Source organism: Protobothrops mucrosquamatus, unplaced genomic scaffold, assembly GCF_001527695.2.
Source record: "Protobothrops mucrosquamatus isolate PMUCROS unplaced genomic scaffold, P.Mucros_1.0 scaffold874, whole genome shotgun sequence".
In the NCBI taxonomy this organism is placed as follows: domain Eukaryota; kingdom Metazoa; phylum Chordata; class Lepidosauria; order Squamata; family Viperidae; genus Protobothrops; species Protobothrops mucrosquamatus.
This window is the reverse complement of record NW_015387128.1, coordinates 1,157,723-1,174,114: the sequence shown is the minus strand read 5'-3', so window position 1 is coordinate 1,174,114 and position 16,392 is coordinate 1,157,723. Positions and strand designations below refer to the sequence as shown.

The following is a 16,392-nucleotide window of genomic DNA, read 5'->3' as shown; positions in this document are numbered from 1 at the left end:
ATAACTGGGGGAGTTTTGAGATCATTACAAAAGAATCTGAAATCCAGAGTTCCTGTTATAAAAGAAACCTTAAAACGAGGCTTTAAAATATTTAATACCTGATGTTTTAATTTTGATGAAAGCTAATGTATGACTGTCTTTTGATTGGTTTTCCATATGTCTATGGAGGTTTTCCACAGGAACTGTCATGCCAGGAACACCAGGACTTTTGTGGCTTTCAAGTGAAGGTTGTTCTTCCTCAGGATCAAATACTTAGGAAATACAAAAACATGCTCACAAAATAAGTTAAAGCAGTCTAATTCCTTACTGAATGATGTCCTTTCTTTGGATCAAGACCTACCCTTGAGTTGTATATTTATTCAAAAAATAAATGGGTTCATGAACGAGATCAGGACAATACTAAATTTTTCAGGTGTAGTTAACTAAATACTGTTAATATTTCTCTTGTTTATTTCATTATGATACTATTTGTATTCAGTAATGTTCCCATTTTCTAACTGTAAAAATCATAGATCAATGACAGTTTTGGGGAGGAAGAAGTAGAAGTGTACCCAATACTGGGGAACTGAATGCAGCCTGCACCCAAAATGATAGCTTCTTATACAATGAAAACCTGAAAAGCTGTAATAGCTGCATGGCACATTCAAGAGACTGTAGGTTGCTATTGTGCTTCTTGTTTTCTATAAAAGAAATCATAGGGAAGTTTTCTACAGAGAAATTCTAAAACATATACAGAATGTAACATATAATTGCAGTTTTAGTGTGAGATCACTAGATGGTAACATAAGACTAAAAAAAGATGTAGTGCTGTACTATAGGACTTATTAGTTCTACAATTCTCATAAACAATGAAAATCTAATAAAGTAATTGATGCTGCTTTCTTAGTAAATAAGTATTGAAACTATTCATGAAACTTAATTAAAGTCTAAACTTTGAGGGTTTGAATATGTGAACATAAAGAATTTAATACTTCCATGGCAATTCTGCTATATCTATGACATACATCATTTTTATCATCTGTGCTGGTTCTACACAACAAACAAATTATTCATCCAGTGGAAATTCTTTTTAATTAAATATATCGAGATGCTTTTTAGTTAACTTGCATCCCAATTGAATTACACATTAACTAACACAATTATTTAGCAAGGTGGGGCTGGATGCTTCTGAGAGCAGAATTTACCAACCATTAAGGGTCAATAAGATATGTAATTAAATACAATGAGATTTATTGCATATGCTTTCCATTCTGAAAACAGGAGAAGAGAATCAACAGTGGAAAAACCCAAAGGGAGTGGAAGGGTGGTAACGGGAGAAACTATATTATCCTTCCATATTTTTGTGATAATGATACCCGGAGCTATTGATTAACACACAATACCCCACCCCCAATCTAATCTGACATCCATTAGCCAAAGCATATACAAATTATATCTGTACCCTTTCACTGTATCAGCACATTTTGATTGATCTCTCTCGGTGTGTTTCTATCAGCAAGCACAGTTTTTACAGCATTATTTAAGCCAAGGTTCATTTCATTGTACATTTAAATTACTTTGATTTTAAAGTAAAAATTAGAACCTCTGTAATATTACAGCTCAACCCAGAAAGCACTTGACTGCATGCTGCCCAGTTGTTCAGATTGTAATTTGACTCCTATTTTTTGCTTAGTACTGTAGATATTCTCCCCAAGTGACCATTTGATGGGAACTGCGTGTAGCTTCCCAATATAGGCACACAGAGTAAAATGTGCATGTGCATAAACCACATAAAATATACTCCAATAACTAACTCTAAACGCTCTTAAGAATTACTGTTTGTTCAGATACTAGAAAATGCATTATTAGAGATGTTTAATTTTCCTTTCCCCATATAGATCAAAATGTTCCCTATGGTAAGGGAATATCTTATTAAGTAGTTTTAGTTTTACCATGTACTCTAAATATTGTATTCCTACATTCCCACCTGATCCTTTCTGACCTCATTGGTTTACATGGGTAGTTCCTAATACAGTTGTAGTTTTTTTTTTAATCAGAAAAGAACATTTTAACCTAAGCTACGCTGTACTTACAAACAGCCCATACACAAGATTTAAAAGCCAAAGAAAAGCAATAAAACTACCTTCTTCTTGAATATCCACATTATTTCCTTCATCACTTTGGCTGATCACCTGTTTAGATCTCAGCATGATAAAATTACTCAAAAGATCAAAGTCATCTTTACATTTTCTAGGCTGTTCAGATAGAGCTGACTTATTGCTTCTTAATGTACTATTTGCTGAGATAGAGACTTTCTTGCAACTGACTAATTGATTGTTTTTTTCTACTTCATGGCTTTCAATCTGCACTGGCTTTTCAATTTCATTTTGTGATTTGGTTTGTTTGATATAATTTTCAGTAGATACATTGTTGTCGGCTGTAGAAATACCATACTGTAGTGAAGTAGGTGTCAGAGGTAGTAAAGAAAAAGTCTCATTTTTTTTAGGAGAATAAAAATCCTTGGTCCCAGTATAATGAAGGATACTGAAAATCTTCATGTTGCTGTCGCAGTAGGGACCCTTGTCATCAAGCCATTCTGAAAAGAAAACAAATATTCGTCCATTATCTATGTATTTATTTTTCAGTTGAACACAGCTCAGTCAAAAACATATTCTGAATTATTATGGGATATCACAATCAAGCCAAACAGTTATTTGTATCCTTTGAAATTAGGATATACAGGAAATTTTTGCACAGGGACAGTTGTGAGCAGCAATTCAGTGGTTAACTGAAGTGGTTTGCAAATGAAACCGCAACAGTGTTGTGGTCTTACTTCAGTTTTCCTTCCTCTTACAGCTCTGTGAAGATCATAAATGCAAGGATTGTTTGTAAAGTTACTTTTTCGTAATACACCATTGACGTTTACCAACGATTTGTTTGTCAACGATTTTCTCATGATTGGACGTTTCGTTAACCACACTAATTCTCTTGTATTAAAATAATAAATTAGTGTAAAAATATCGACGGGTAGAGTGTACTACTGAGACCTACCATATCTAGTCCCGAAAAGTTGGTCACCATGCCCATGGTGGACACCATGTAACCGTTCTGGCAGGTGGTACGCGACCATCCTAGAAAAGTGGTAGCGGAGGAGGGGAATGAGCTGAACTGGTGGCAGCACTACACAAGTGAGTAAGAGATGGCTGGAGCTGCAGGGCTGTCAGGGCTCAGTGGAAGCACCAGGATCAGCGCCAGGCTCCAACTGAAGCTCAGTGCTGATCCTAGCACTTCTGCTGAGCCCAGAAGAAGCGCTGATCAGCTGGAATGTTGCAGCATCTCCAGGGTCTTGTGATTTACATTCAGATGCTTGGCAACTGATTCATATTTATGACGGTCACAGTATGCCAGGGTCATGTGAAGTGACCAAAACCTGCTGCAACCACCCAGCAGACGGGGGGAATAAAAACCAAACACCCCCCACCCCACCCCCACTGCCAATCCTCAACAGAAATGCTCACAACAATGGAAACCTCGGACAGGAGGAAGAGCGCCGCCGGGCGGGCAGGCAGGTGTCTTGCTCGGCTGTGGTTTGGGGGACACCTTTTCAGTGCCATTGTAACTTTGAACAGTCATTAAGTGAACTGTTGTAAGTCGAGGACTACCTGTACTTTATCACTTTTTTCCTTTTTTTCCCTTTGGTCAAGTTTTTAACACCTTGCTAGGCGACTGGTGGTACTCGGATACTGCCATATCCTAAAAGTGGTACAATGGGTGAAAAGGTTGAAAAGCCCTGATCTAGCAGGCTCCATTGTATCATGGGATCCTCAAGCTAATTGACAGAACTATGTTTTAAGAGCTTTCTAGAAGGTCAACAATTTAAAATATGTTAGTAAAAGCACAAGCTTTCTGTAATATAGCTTTTCCAAGGAATTATTCATGTTATTAGAGTAGCTTTCACCAATCTGATTCCCACCAGATGCATTGGTCTATGTTCATTCCCAGTCAGCACACTATTTGTAGCCCAAGAAATTTGGATGGTGTTATTAAGGCTTGGCTATAATATCCCCTTTTATGTCTATGGCTATTGTAACTATGGGGGATTAGAAATAGGAAATTCTACTTTTCCATACCATCAAAAACTGTGTTACTGGATTATATCTCATAAAGGTCACTCTGAAAACAGAACTCTTTTTTTATGTGGCAAAAGCCTTTGTCAGCAAGATAAGAATGAAGGGAATTCATCTCCATTCCCAACACACTTTTGTACAAGTGATCCTCACTTAACAATCATTTGAAGTTATGATGGCCTCAGAAAGGATGCTTATAGCCTGTGAAGCATTTTTGACTGGTTGCCAAATGCCCTACAATCATGTGATCGCCATTTGCAATCTTGGCAGGATCTGTTTTTACCAACACCTTTACAGAAGGACAATAATTGAACATTAGCTTTTTCCTTGATCTACAGATCAAAGCCTCCATTGAATACAAACAGAATAAAACCAGGGCTGCAAGCTATATGTTACCTTGAGATCTTTGATTATATTCTGATTTAGAAGCTGAATCGATGATTTAATACATAATAAAAATAAAATGAAAAAAGGAGTAACAATCCCTCTCGTACCCTAATAATTTGTGTTCCAGAAAACAGTATTGTCTATGGTCTAGAAAAAAAACAATAAAGACTTATTTAAAAGACTGGAAGCCTTATATGGACTTTTTATTGAAACAGAAGAGACTGAATTGATGATGCATGGATTTGGAGATTAAAAAGTGTTAATGAGGAAGGAGAAAAATGAAGATGACAATTACTCAATGGAAAGAAGGGCAGAAGTCAAAGTTCTGTTTTTTTTTCTTACTTCTTTTCTTTTATCCTCTTTAATTTTTATATTTTAATTGTATTTGGAAAATTCTAATAAAAATTATTAAGAAAAACACAAAATGGTACTATCTGCATATGCAAAAATACTGGAAATGAGAATAGAAAAACACTTAGGCAGGAAAAACCAAAGGCACAAATACAGATTGGGCGAGACTTGGCTCAAAAACAGTAACTGTGAGAGGGACCTTGGAGTGGATGATCACTTGACTATGAACCAGCAGTGTGCAGCAGCAACCAAAAAAGCTAATACAATCCTGGGTTGTATAAACAGAGGTGTAGAATCAAGATCATGCAAAGTACTAATACCGTTTTATAAAACTCTAGTAAGACCACACCTGGAATATTGCCGCCAATTTTGGTCACCATATCACAAAAAAGATGAGAGTTTGGGAAAAATTCAGAGAAGAGCAACTAAGATGATCAAAGGCCTGGAGGCTAAAACATACGAAGAATGGCTGTGGGACTTGGGTTTGGCTAGTCTAAAGAAAAGAAGAAATAGGGGAGACATGATAGCAGTATTCCAGTATCTGAGGGGCTGCCACAATGCAGAAGAGGTCAGGTTGTTCACCAGAGCATCAGAGGGCAGGACGAGAAACAATGGTTGGAAGCTGATCAAGGAGAGAAGCAACCTGGAATTAAGGAGAAACTTCCTGACAGTAAGGACAATCAACCAGTGGGACAGCTTACCTCGATCACTGGAGATTTTTAAGAAAAGACTAGACAATCACCTGTCTGAGATGCTTGAGCAGGGGGCTGGACTAGAAGACCTCCAGGGTCCCTTCCAGCTCTATTCTATTCTATTACACAGAAAGACAAACAAAATTTGAGGAAATAGTAAACATAGCAGCAAAAGGCAGAAATGCTAAAAGAACAAAATCAGAAAGTGAAGAATTTGAGTAGCCTAGGAAAAAATAAACTTCATGGATTTAGTTCAAATTTGACATTCCTGTTTTACAAAATTTGAAAAGTGTTGCAACGAAGGTCCAGAGATGGTTGGCTCACTACAAGCTGAGCATTTCTGATCACAAAAGACAAAAACACAACAAAACAGCAAATAGCTTTGGGGTTGAATGGTTGTGGTCTACTTTTCTTTTGTTCTGACGTTTTGCCAGCAGCTGTGGCGGGCATCTTCAGAGGCAGAGCGAGCTGCTTTGTGGTGTATCTCTTAACAGATGACAGACAACTGAAATGGGATGAACAGACTTTGGAATTTAAACCAGATAAGATGTCTAATGAAGAGAAGGACTAGGGGTAACATGATAGCAGTCTTCCAATATCTCAGGGGCTGCCATAAAGAAGAGGGGGGTCAACATGTTCTCCAAAGCACTTGAAGGTAGGACAAGAAGCAACGGATGGAAACTAATCAAGGAGAGAAGCAACCTGGAACTAAGGAGAAATTTCCTGACAGTGAGAACAATCAAATTCAGAAGTTGTGGGGTGCTCGACCACGGAGGTTTTAAAATGAGATTGGACAACCATTTGCCTGAAGTGGTATAGGGTCTCGTGCTTGAGGAGGGGGCTGGACTAGAACAGGGCTTTTCAACCTTTTCACCGATTGTACCACTTTTAGGATATAGCAATATTCGAGTACCACCTAGCAAGGTGTCAAAAACTTGATGACAAAACAAAAACAAAAACCAACCTGTTCAAAGTTGCAATTGCACTGAAATGACTTATGACCATTTTTTCACAGTTATGACCATTGCAGCATGCCCAGGGTCATGTGATTTATATTTGGAAGCTTGGCAACTGATTCATATTTATGATGGTCACAGTGTCCCAGGGTCATGTGATCCCCTTTTGCAACCTTTTGACAAGCAAAGTCAATGGCAAGGCTGCTGGTGGCAAGTGCTAAGGCGGGACTTCCCTCCCTCCCTCCCTCTTTCTCATGCCCACCTCCTTCTGAAGGAAGAATTTGAAAACCCCCCCATATTTTCTCTCTTCCATATATTCATCAAACAAGGAAAAGCCTCCAGAGACAGAAAAGACAAACTGCTGAGTGAACTAGCTTAAAAAGGCACATTCCCCTTTAAGAATTAGCTACTGGCTAGAAAGGAAAGTTAAGGAGCGCAGCCAGCACTTAAGGAAGAAAAAAAAATGTAGTAAGTATTGGCTGCCAGCTAAGGCAGTCTCCCCAAATGGCTCCATTCATAAGTAAAGGAATGCTACAGGCAAAATCCATTCAGGAGAAAAATACTTCAAAATCCCTTGCAGTAAAACTTACAGCTAACAATAGCAGAGTAATAGGAGCTAACGGGAGACATCAGCCATCAGCCAAATAGAAATTGCCAAGCAGTCCTTAAGAACACAAAGCCCACATTGCACAAATCCCAGAACTTCAAAGTCACAAAAGCACATAAGAATCCTTCCACTCTCCATCTCCCTCCTTCCCTCCCTCCTCCGTGCCTCACCTCCAGTCATTGCTGCCTTTTTTCATTCCTCTTGGAGGGCGAACCCTCCCCCACTGAATGTCTTGCCTGTTTGCTACTGCCAGCACAGGTGGCTGCCACAGCAGTTGTAGATCGGCTCATGGCCGGCCTGCTTGATCTCCTCTCCTCTCCCCCCACCCTCCTCCTCCTCCTCCTCCTCCTTCTTTCCCTTCGTTGCAGCTAGAGCTGACTCCCCCTCCTCCCAAGGCTCCTGCTTTTTCTCTCTCAGGGAGAGGGCGGGTTTGACGGAGGAAAATATCGGAGAGGATAGAGGCGGGGGGGAGGAGGAAAGAGTACCCACCCACTCGGTCTTCACTCGGACCCCGGAAACGGGGTCGGTGAGACGTCGAGGTCTCCTGAGAGAGTATCATTCAGGAACGGACGCGACCGAGAAAGGGAGGGGGTGATGTGAACCGATCCGTCCCGTGCATACCACCTGCCACTCGTTAATGTACCACAAGTGGTACGTGTACCACCGGTTGAAAAGCCTTGGACTAGAAGACCTCCAAGGCCCCTTCCAACTCTGTTGTTCTGTATTCTGTATGTCCCAAGCACTCGTAGTAGATACATTTGACAATCTGTGCACATGAACTTCTCAAATTGAGTTTAGGTATCTATCCAGTTCAATTTCAAGTTATCACAAGAAACAAAAGAATTAAAATGAAAAGGATAAGACTTATTCAAATAAAAGAAGGGAGTAGTAGTTAAAAAATATGCATGATCTTGACAGACTCATTTCTGTCATAAGTATAGTTAGCTATAGTTCCCAGGACAGTAGAGCAGACACAATATTGCCTCAAGCAGCATATTTCCAGCGCCAACATTCTCTATAATGATGCCATTATAGAATGTACTTGCATGCTGCACTACCTTTCCCATAGTGCCGTAGCACTAATAGAATGTGGGGAGCTAGCATGCTCATCCCATATCTTCTAATATCTTTTAGACAAATTCAGGTGGAAATGAAATATCATATTTTCATTTAAAAAGAACTGAAATAAAATTTAAAATACTTACTGTCTAACTGGAAATTAGTAATTTTGGAAAAATCTTCAATATTCATATTATCAAGTCTTCTCTCATCATTTACATTTATGCTCAGTGCTTCTAAGACACACGGTACAGTCAGGTTTTCTCTTAAATTAATCCACTCATCTTCTTCCAAGAGTTCGGCAGTCATGGAATTTTCATGTATAGACAACTTTGTCTTCAGTTCTGTGACTGAAAACTGTTGACATACAGCAATAGAAGTCTGAGGTACTGTAAAAAAATAAATGACATACAGTTTATTTTCATCCCTACGTTCCAGTTAAGTTATCTTACATTTGTATCTGTGCATATTTAGTTGTCAAATATAGTGTGCTGGTTATCCTCGTGGGACTGAAATGTTCCTGAATATAAACCCTTCCTTCTGAGAAATCACCACTATATTACTCAAAAGTAAATTTGAATGAGATCAATGGGTACATTGCAAGATGCAAATTTAAGTCTATAACCTTAAGAAGCAAATCTTACTTAAATATCAGTAAGGCAATTGAATATACTTTCAAAATTATTTGGAAAAGATCTTTTGGAATGTACAGGAGCATAGGTTACACAAATACAACATTTTTAAGGCAACCACATCTGTTTTGGAGCCTCCTTGTAATCTTGAAAATAGATCTGGCTGCTTTAAGGAATTGACCCATTAAAGGAGTGATCTTAAAAGAGCTCTGTCTGTTTCAAAATTAGGGAAAAGTGAGAAAAAAGTTGTGGATGCTTTAAAGATATGCTGATCACATTTTCCTGCATATTCTGAACCATGTCTTCTAAATAATTTTCCAAGTAGGTGCAGTTCTATTGACTACATTGATTACATACAACTGTCTCATTAAAATACATTTTAATGGAAAGAAAAACCTATTTAATGGCCAAGAGATAGATTTTCCAGTTTGTTATACTTATTTAAAGTATTATCTAATAAGCTTATTTAGGAAAACAGAAATTTGTTTCATACTCATATTAATCAATCTAGCTCAGTACTGTCAACACTGAAAATATTAGCAGTTTCTCTCCAAAGTTTCAAGGATATTTTTCAGAGTCCTTTTCTACTTGAAAGATGTCAAGGACCAAACCACATAGCATTCTCTGTGCAAGCAAATGCTTATGGTTATTCATGGATTTGTTCTATCAATTCAAAATACAATAGTACTTAAAAATTTGTGAACCGTTTTGAACTTTTAATATTTCTGCATAAATATGACCTAAAAGATTATCAGTTTTCCACACAAGTGCTAAGATTACATGAAATGACCCAGTCAAACAAATGAGTCAAAAACATTATACTCGTTCATTTATTTATTGGGGAAAGTAATCCAAAGATACATATTTGCGTGTGTGTGAAAAGTATGTGAACCTTAACTAAATCTAAATTCAGAATTTGTACTTAATTACCTATTAGGAAAAGTGAAGTCATAGCATTCTGGTATTTCTCTGACTGCCACATAAGCCCTTCCAAATAGTTTGAAGTAGATTCTGTAATGAAATCACTAAGGGAAAAGAAAACAGGAAAAACATTAGGTTCTGTATGCTGTTTTCAGATAGACAAACAAACAGATAAATGTAAGTTAACATATAAATACTGTCTCTTTTCTACACCAATTTTTCATTTTTAGAAAACATAAACTCGGAAGAACTATAATTTCATACCAACACAGAAATTTTAATTTCTTTTCCCTCGTGCAGCTTGAATATCTCTAATAATTAATTAACAGAGTTGAAAGCAAAGAATTAACTCACTTACTAGAAGTATTTGGTTATTTTGCTAGAATGCAGGGTGGAAAATTATAGGTGTGAGGAGAGAAAAATTAAGCTGCTATATCTTTTTGACCCACTAAACCAAAACGCAGTTCACTAGTCAATTACACAATCAGAAGTTGACCCCCTAGGCACAATAAGCCGTATACTGTATTCCTGTTGAAAATATTTTGTTGTTCCAGATCAGTCATGGTCATTTCTTAAAGAAATTATCAGCACATATTTGTGCTTAGAAAACAAAAACAGAGAGACCGTGTATTTCTTCAGAGATTGCTGAACTCTAGTGACATTTAATAAATCAACCAGAACCATTTCAGGTGAATTTATAATAGGAGCTTTATGTATTTTTCAAACTAATATATTTACTTTCCTAAATATTTTTTCTATTTTTTTTTTAAATTATAATAATTAGAAAGAGCTGGTATGGTATAGTGCAGGGGTAGGCAACCTTGGCTCTTTTATGACTCGTGGACTTCAACTCCCAAAAGCTGTGCTGGCTCAGGAATTCTGGGAGCTGAAGTCCACGAGTCATAAAAGAGCCAAGGTTGCCTACCCCTGGTATAGTGGTTAAAGCAGTGGTTCTCAACCTTTTTAATGCTGTGACCCCCAACCGGTCATAAGTCGAGGACTAAACCGGTCGTAAGTCGAGGACTACCCAACCGGTCGTAAGTTGAGGACTTTCCCTGCCCGGGAGCACCGCACATGCGTGGTTCCGCCCCCTGCGCCGGCCGAGGCGTAGCTGGCAAGTGGCAGAGATGGAGCAGGCCGACCACCAGCTGGCCCAGCTCAAGGGAGGTAAAGCACCCGCCGGAAAAGGGGAAAAAAATGGCGGACAGCCTTGCTTGGTGACCCCCGTGAAATGGTCGATCGACCCCAAATGGGGTCGTGACCCATAGGTGGAGAACTGCTGGGTTAAAGTGTTAGACTGATGCTTAGAGATGCAGTTCTGCTCTAGCTTCAGCTACAGAAGCTTACTGAGTGACTTTGGGCTACCTTCACTCTCTCAGCCCAACTTTGTCACAGTGCTGTGAGTATAGGGAAAAACAGGAGGAAGGAGCACGATATATATAGCCTTGGGGTTTGTGAAGTAAAGGTGGCAAGTAATCTTAATAAATAAATTCAATATAATTGAAAAATAATCCAACATCTAACTAAACCTAACACTTGAAAAGATTACCATCAAAATATAAACAAAAAAGCATACACACACACACACGTAAAATTACAATTAAATCATCTTCCCCTAAGGAGGACTGAAACTAGAACGCAATGGGGGAAGCAGCATCGAAAGGTCTCATTCCCCCCCCCCCCCAATGAGGACATAAAATATAGTAAAGACAAAAATGCCCTTACCTTTTATTAATGGGAGAAACAGGTTCTGGTTTTAAGTGGACATACAATGAATTCATGTGCATATTTTCTTTCCTACATGGAGGAGTTAATGGCACCTCAAGTTCTCCAATGTAACTTACTGGCAAATTTCAGAAAAAGAAAAAGATTTTAAAGTACAATGGTTTCAGTATTTCTCAATGTTAAGAATACAATAATCTGAAATACAGATAGAAGTAATTTGCATTTTAACCAGGCTTTGATGATAGTAATAAAGCCACAAGAATTCCCCATCTGTTTTCCAATCTAATAAACTATTTCCTCCAAAGTAAAGCTTGATGCTATATTTAATTTTTGACCAAAACCCTCCAGACAATTAGCACTTATTAATGAAATAAAATCAAGAGATCTTTCTGAAATTTAACATTATCCGAAGTATCCGAATTCTAGTTCAGATATGGGTTACCATGTATCTGAACAGACAAAGGAGGACATACATAGATAATTGGAAAGGAGGATAAGGGAGGGAAAGGAGGACACACTGTTTAACCTTTTTGACATCAATGACAAAATCTGCAGTGAAAAACTGCAAAAAAAAAATAATACTTAGTACATGTATATAAATTCCCCCCCCCCCCCCCCAGCATTAGAAAGACCAGTTTTTCAATTGCAGGAATGTGTTAGAGCAGTTTAGGAGGCAAAAGCCTTCAGCATGTAACTAATTAAAGTGTCAATTTCAGGCATCAGGGTAAGCAGACAGAGGGCACGAAATAACAGGAATGGGACAACGTGCCACAGCCAATTTGCCACAGCCGACTCGCCACGACCAACACACCATGGGACAACTCACTGCGGGACAATTTAACAATTCTATTTAATTATTTAAAAGAAAATAAAAAATATTTTAATTTTTGCCATTCACATTTCATTCTGTCCTTCTTTTTGTACCCTTTCTTGAATGATTCTTTTCCATCATTTCCTTGATATCAGTGTAACTTTTGTCCCGCAACGAGTTGTCCTATGGCGAGTTGGCCCACAGCAAGTTGGCCGCGGTAAATTGTCATAGAGTAGACCCATAAATAACTAAGGTCACAGAGTGAGCTTGTTAACTTGTGATTACAGTAGCAGTTATTAGAAAAGTGCTGTTCTGCAGATAAAAGCTGCTCAGGAAGAGATAATCAAGACCAGTGGTTCTCAACCTTTTTAATGCCGCGACCCCCAACCGGTCGTAAGTCGAGGACTAAACCGGTCGTAAGTCGAGGACTAAACCGGTCGTAAGTCGAGGACTACCCAACTGGTCGTAAGTCGAGGACTTTCCCGGCCCAGGAGCACCGCGCATGCGTGGTTCCGCCCCCTGCGCCGGCCGAGGCGTAGCTGGCAAGCGGCAGAGACGGAGCAGGCCGACCACCAGCTGGCCCAGCTCAAGGGAGATAAGGCACCCGCCGGAAAAGGGGAAAAAAATGGAGGACAGCCTTGCTTGGCGACCCCCGTGAAATGGTCGATCGACCCCAAATGGGGTCCCGACCCATAGGTTGAGAACCGCTGATCAAGACTTTAAGGCTATGCCTTCTGGATGAAGAACACAAGGACAAAAAAGGAGAATATGTCCTCCTTTTGCTAGATGTCCAGTAACCCTAGTACAGATGTACCTACTTGGATTGTTGAATTCTGGTAGATCTTTGTCCTGACTCGAATAAACCTCTTGAGTAAAGCAATGTTTTGAACTCTTTATCATCTCCGGTATAATTGTCATGTTAAGTTCTGGAAAAGATGTTAACACAAAACTTAATAATGTAATGTCCTTTCCCTAGAGAATATGCATAATGTTTAATTGCATTAGTAAAAGGAACAGAAATAAAACGAAAATGGGCAATGTGAAATATGAGAATTGGTGCCAAAATATAACACTTTGTAACTCTTACTTTCATTAGTTATTCTGACACATTCATTTTCATCTTCTAAAATTTCTGGAGTTATTTGTAATGAAGATTTTAGGGCTAAACATGTGAGAATCTCCATATCCAGCTTTGAGTTTGTTGCTTCACAAAATTGAAAATTAACAAGAAATAAAGGAATCTAGGAAAAAAGACAACAAGAACAGTATCTGACACAGTAGCTTGTAGATACAAAGTTTTTGTATTCTATCTGCTTTCTTAACAGCTCAGCTCTTGGTAGCTTGTGGAAATACCCCATTGTGGAAGACACAAGAAAACTCTTGTGCCAGATCTTTCTCATCTTTCTCATCCTATCCAGAGCCCCACAGTTTTCTCAAATGGCCAAACTTTACCTCCAGGCACAACTGAGATATATACTGATATGATATCAGTGCGCTTATCTATTGTCAACTAATAATTTTTCGCCCAGGCCTCTCATGCTCCTGCATTGTAGTGGCCTGCTCATATTATGGTTAACAATTTCTTCCACATAGAAGAAATGCTCCAAATCAGCCTCCAGAGCATTGTTTTTCTGTCTTCATTGTTTAAACATAATCACCTAATTTCTGTTCAATATTTCATACTACTTGTGCAAGGGCACAGATTTTACTTTTATCATTGAATATGTGATGTCAAGCATTACACGGAGACCTGATACTGGCTGTTTTAATGTCTTAAGTTTGTTTCTTATTGTGGAGTACATTAAAAAGCATTGATCAACTAATATTTTAAGTGATTCTGAAAAGGCTGCTGGGTTTTTTTTCCTATAATTTCTTCTGAAAGAAGCAGGATCTCTCAGTGGCAATTTCGCTTTCTGGAAAAATTTACCTACTGATATCAAATTGGCCATCAATTTATTAAAATTTTGGAAAGTGCTAAAAACGGTATTTTCCCAACTTGCTCTTAAGAATCTAAAATTGTCTGTGGTGCAGGGACATTTTTTTAACATCTTTGTTAACGATGGGGTCGATTGATTAATTTTTAAAGATATTAATATACCATATAAATCACCTAGGATTTAAGTGGGTTAAATGTTCCGAACTAAATAAAAAATATTTTCTTATTTAAGAAAATAATAAATTATTTAAATAATATTGTCAGCAGCTGTATGCTTCCCCCTCCAAAAACATTTTAATATATGTTAAAAACTTGCAGACTTTTAGAAAACTCTTTATGAACTACACTATACTGAGATCTTTACTGAAGTAGAAATATTCCATTGAATACAGAAGAACAATAGCTTTGGAAACTATTGATAACAGTTCATTAAATATTAATAGGTCAGGACATTTGCACAGCACTCCATATCAGGAAAATAGGTAGCTATTTTCCATGTTGATCAACTATTGCTAGTATAAGAATTTAAAAGTACCACCCTAGCAAGCTTTGAAATAACCGGGTGCTAAATAAAAGTATCCAGTTTTTGAGATGTCTGTAATCCAATACTTTTTAAAATAAACTTGATTAAAGAACACTTTGTGAGAATGTTGTTTTTCTGTGGTCATAGTCTGCCAGTATTTTCTTTTACATTTCTGTGCAAAATTTAATTTGTAATAGAACTGCAAAGTGATTTGATATGCTCTGCATAATATATTGAATCATTCTTATACCTCTTCATCCTTTAAAGAAACTTTGCAGAAATCTTCACTTAATTCCATTCCTTTTTTTTGAGGTGTCACACTCCTTCTGAAAGTCAAGCATTCCCTTTTAAAATGAAAACACAAGCATACACTTTGTATTAGGCATTATTTGCTTCAGCAATAATATAGTAATATAGAGGCATGTTTTCAATTTGTAAAACACTAAAATCTGTTCTAATCTGGAGAATGAGTTTTAACTACTTGCAGGTTGGAAAATCATGATTAATACTATATACACCATCCAACTATGCTTAAGACTGCTGGTTTCGAGGAAGGAGGAATTTTTCAAAATTCGTAATTGATTAAATATTTCTTTTCAGGGGAAATACAATAAGTTTATTTCATACGAAGTAAGCAAAACATGAAGAATGAGGAAAGAACAAAACAAGTTTTTAGAAGTATTTACTTCCAAAAATGTAAGGTACACTATGTTAAAAATCCTAACATTCATTATTAGGCATCTTAAATATTTGACTACCACAAACCAGCAATATATATCAGAAATATTTTGAGGCTACTTTTAGATTCAGCAGTAACAGGATAAGAAAACAATCTGAGTTAATCAGAAGAATACTCTTTGTATTAAATATATGCAGTCTCAGTTATATATAAGTGAAGACATGTTGAAAAATAAATGTGGAGCATGTCAGCATGATGTTATTGAATATTTTTTATTTATCAAAGTTATATAGCCATCTATCTTCCTCAAAGGGGATTAGAAGATGATTTCATTTTAATAATTTAGAAAACATTTTCCATATATTAACACCAAAAAGTGAAAGATGAAGGTGGTAATACTTTAACTGAATAGTATAATGTCCAAATCATTTTAGTGGAAGCTGTTCTCTAAGGCATAGGAATGTTGAAATATATCTTAATTGTTAAGGCAACATGTATTTCATTAAATAAATGTTCCATGAATTTGAAGAATAATAGGTTAATGAACTTTTAAATTATATCCCAGATACACTTGTCTGTAAACAACTCAGAAGCTAGTTCATCTTCTCAGGGCTTTTTTTTCTCATAGAATGCCCAGAACGGAGTTCCGGCACCTTTTTTGGATGGAACCTTGTAGGGTAGGCAAGGCGGGTTGTATGACGTGTGTGAGTTCCTGCACCTTTTTTTTTTTTTTTTTAGAAAAAAAGCACTGCATCTTCTTAAATTTTAAAAATCTAGTATTTCCCCTTTCCTTCATGTATAGTTGCACACTGTAATTTTGCTTCCTATAATAAACTAGAAATTCACTGATAATTAGTTGCAGTTTTGAATCTGAATCTATCTATTCATCCATTAAAGTTAGCACATTCCACTGAAATCACAACTTGAAAATAAGCTTCTTAGGGATGAATGGGTCATTTGTATATAGCAGTTTTTCATTGCTTGATACTTTTAGATATGTCAAACAG

At 37.4% G+C, this 16,392-nt stretch overlaps 1 protein-coding gene across 1 annotated transcript in view; it reads right to left on the bottom strand.

Annotated features, from left to right (window-relative positions):
* SHOC1 (shortage in chiasmata 1) overlaps positions 1–16,392 on the bottom strand; it is a 75,047-nt gene that overhangs the window by 21,085 nt on the left and 37,570 nt on the right. Inside the window, exons 7-15 of the mRNA XM_029284730.1 lie at positions 14,957–15,050; positions 13,335–13,488; positions 13,066–13,173; positions 11,437–11,554; positions 9,721–9,815; positions 8,305–8,547; positions 2,123–2,575; positions 552–680; positions 99–251 (exon numbers count right to left, since the gene is read on the bottom strand). Of these exons, the coding sequence (XP_029140563.1) occupies positions 99–251; positions 552–680; positions 2,123–2,575; positions 8,305–8,547; positions 9,721–9,815; positions 11,437–11,554; positions 13,066–13,173; positions 13,335–13,488; positions 14,957–15,050 (1,547 nt within the window). The remainder of the gene's footprint in view (positions 1–98; positions 252–551; positions 681–2,122; positions 2,576–8,304; positions 8,548–9,720; positions 9,816–11,436; positions 11,555–13,065; positions 13,174–13,334; positions 13,489–14,956; positions 15,051–16,392) is intronic.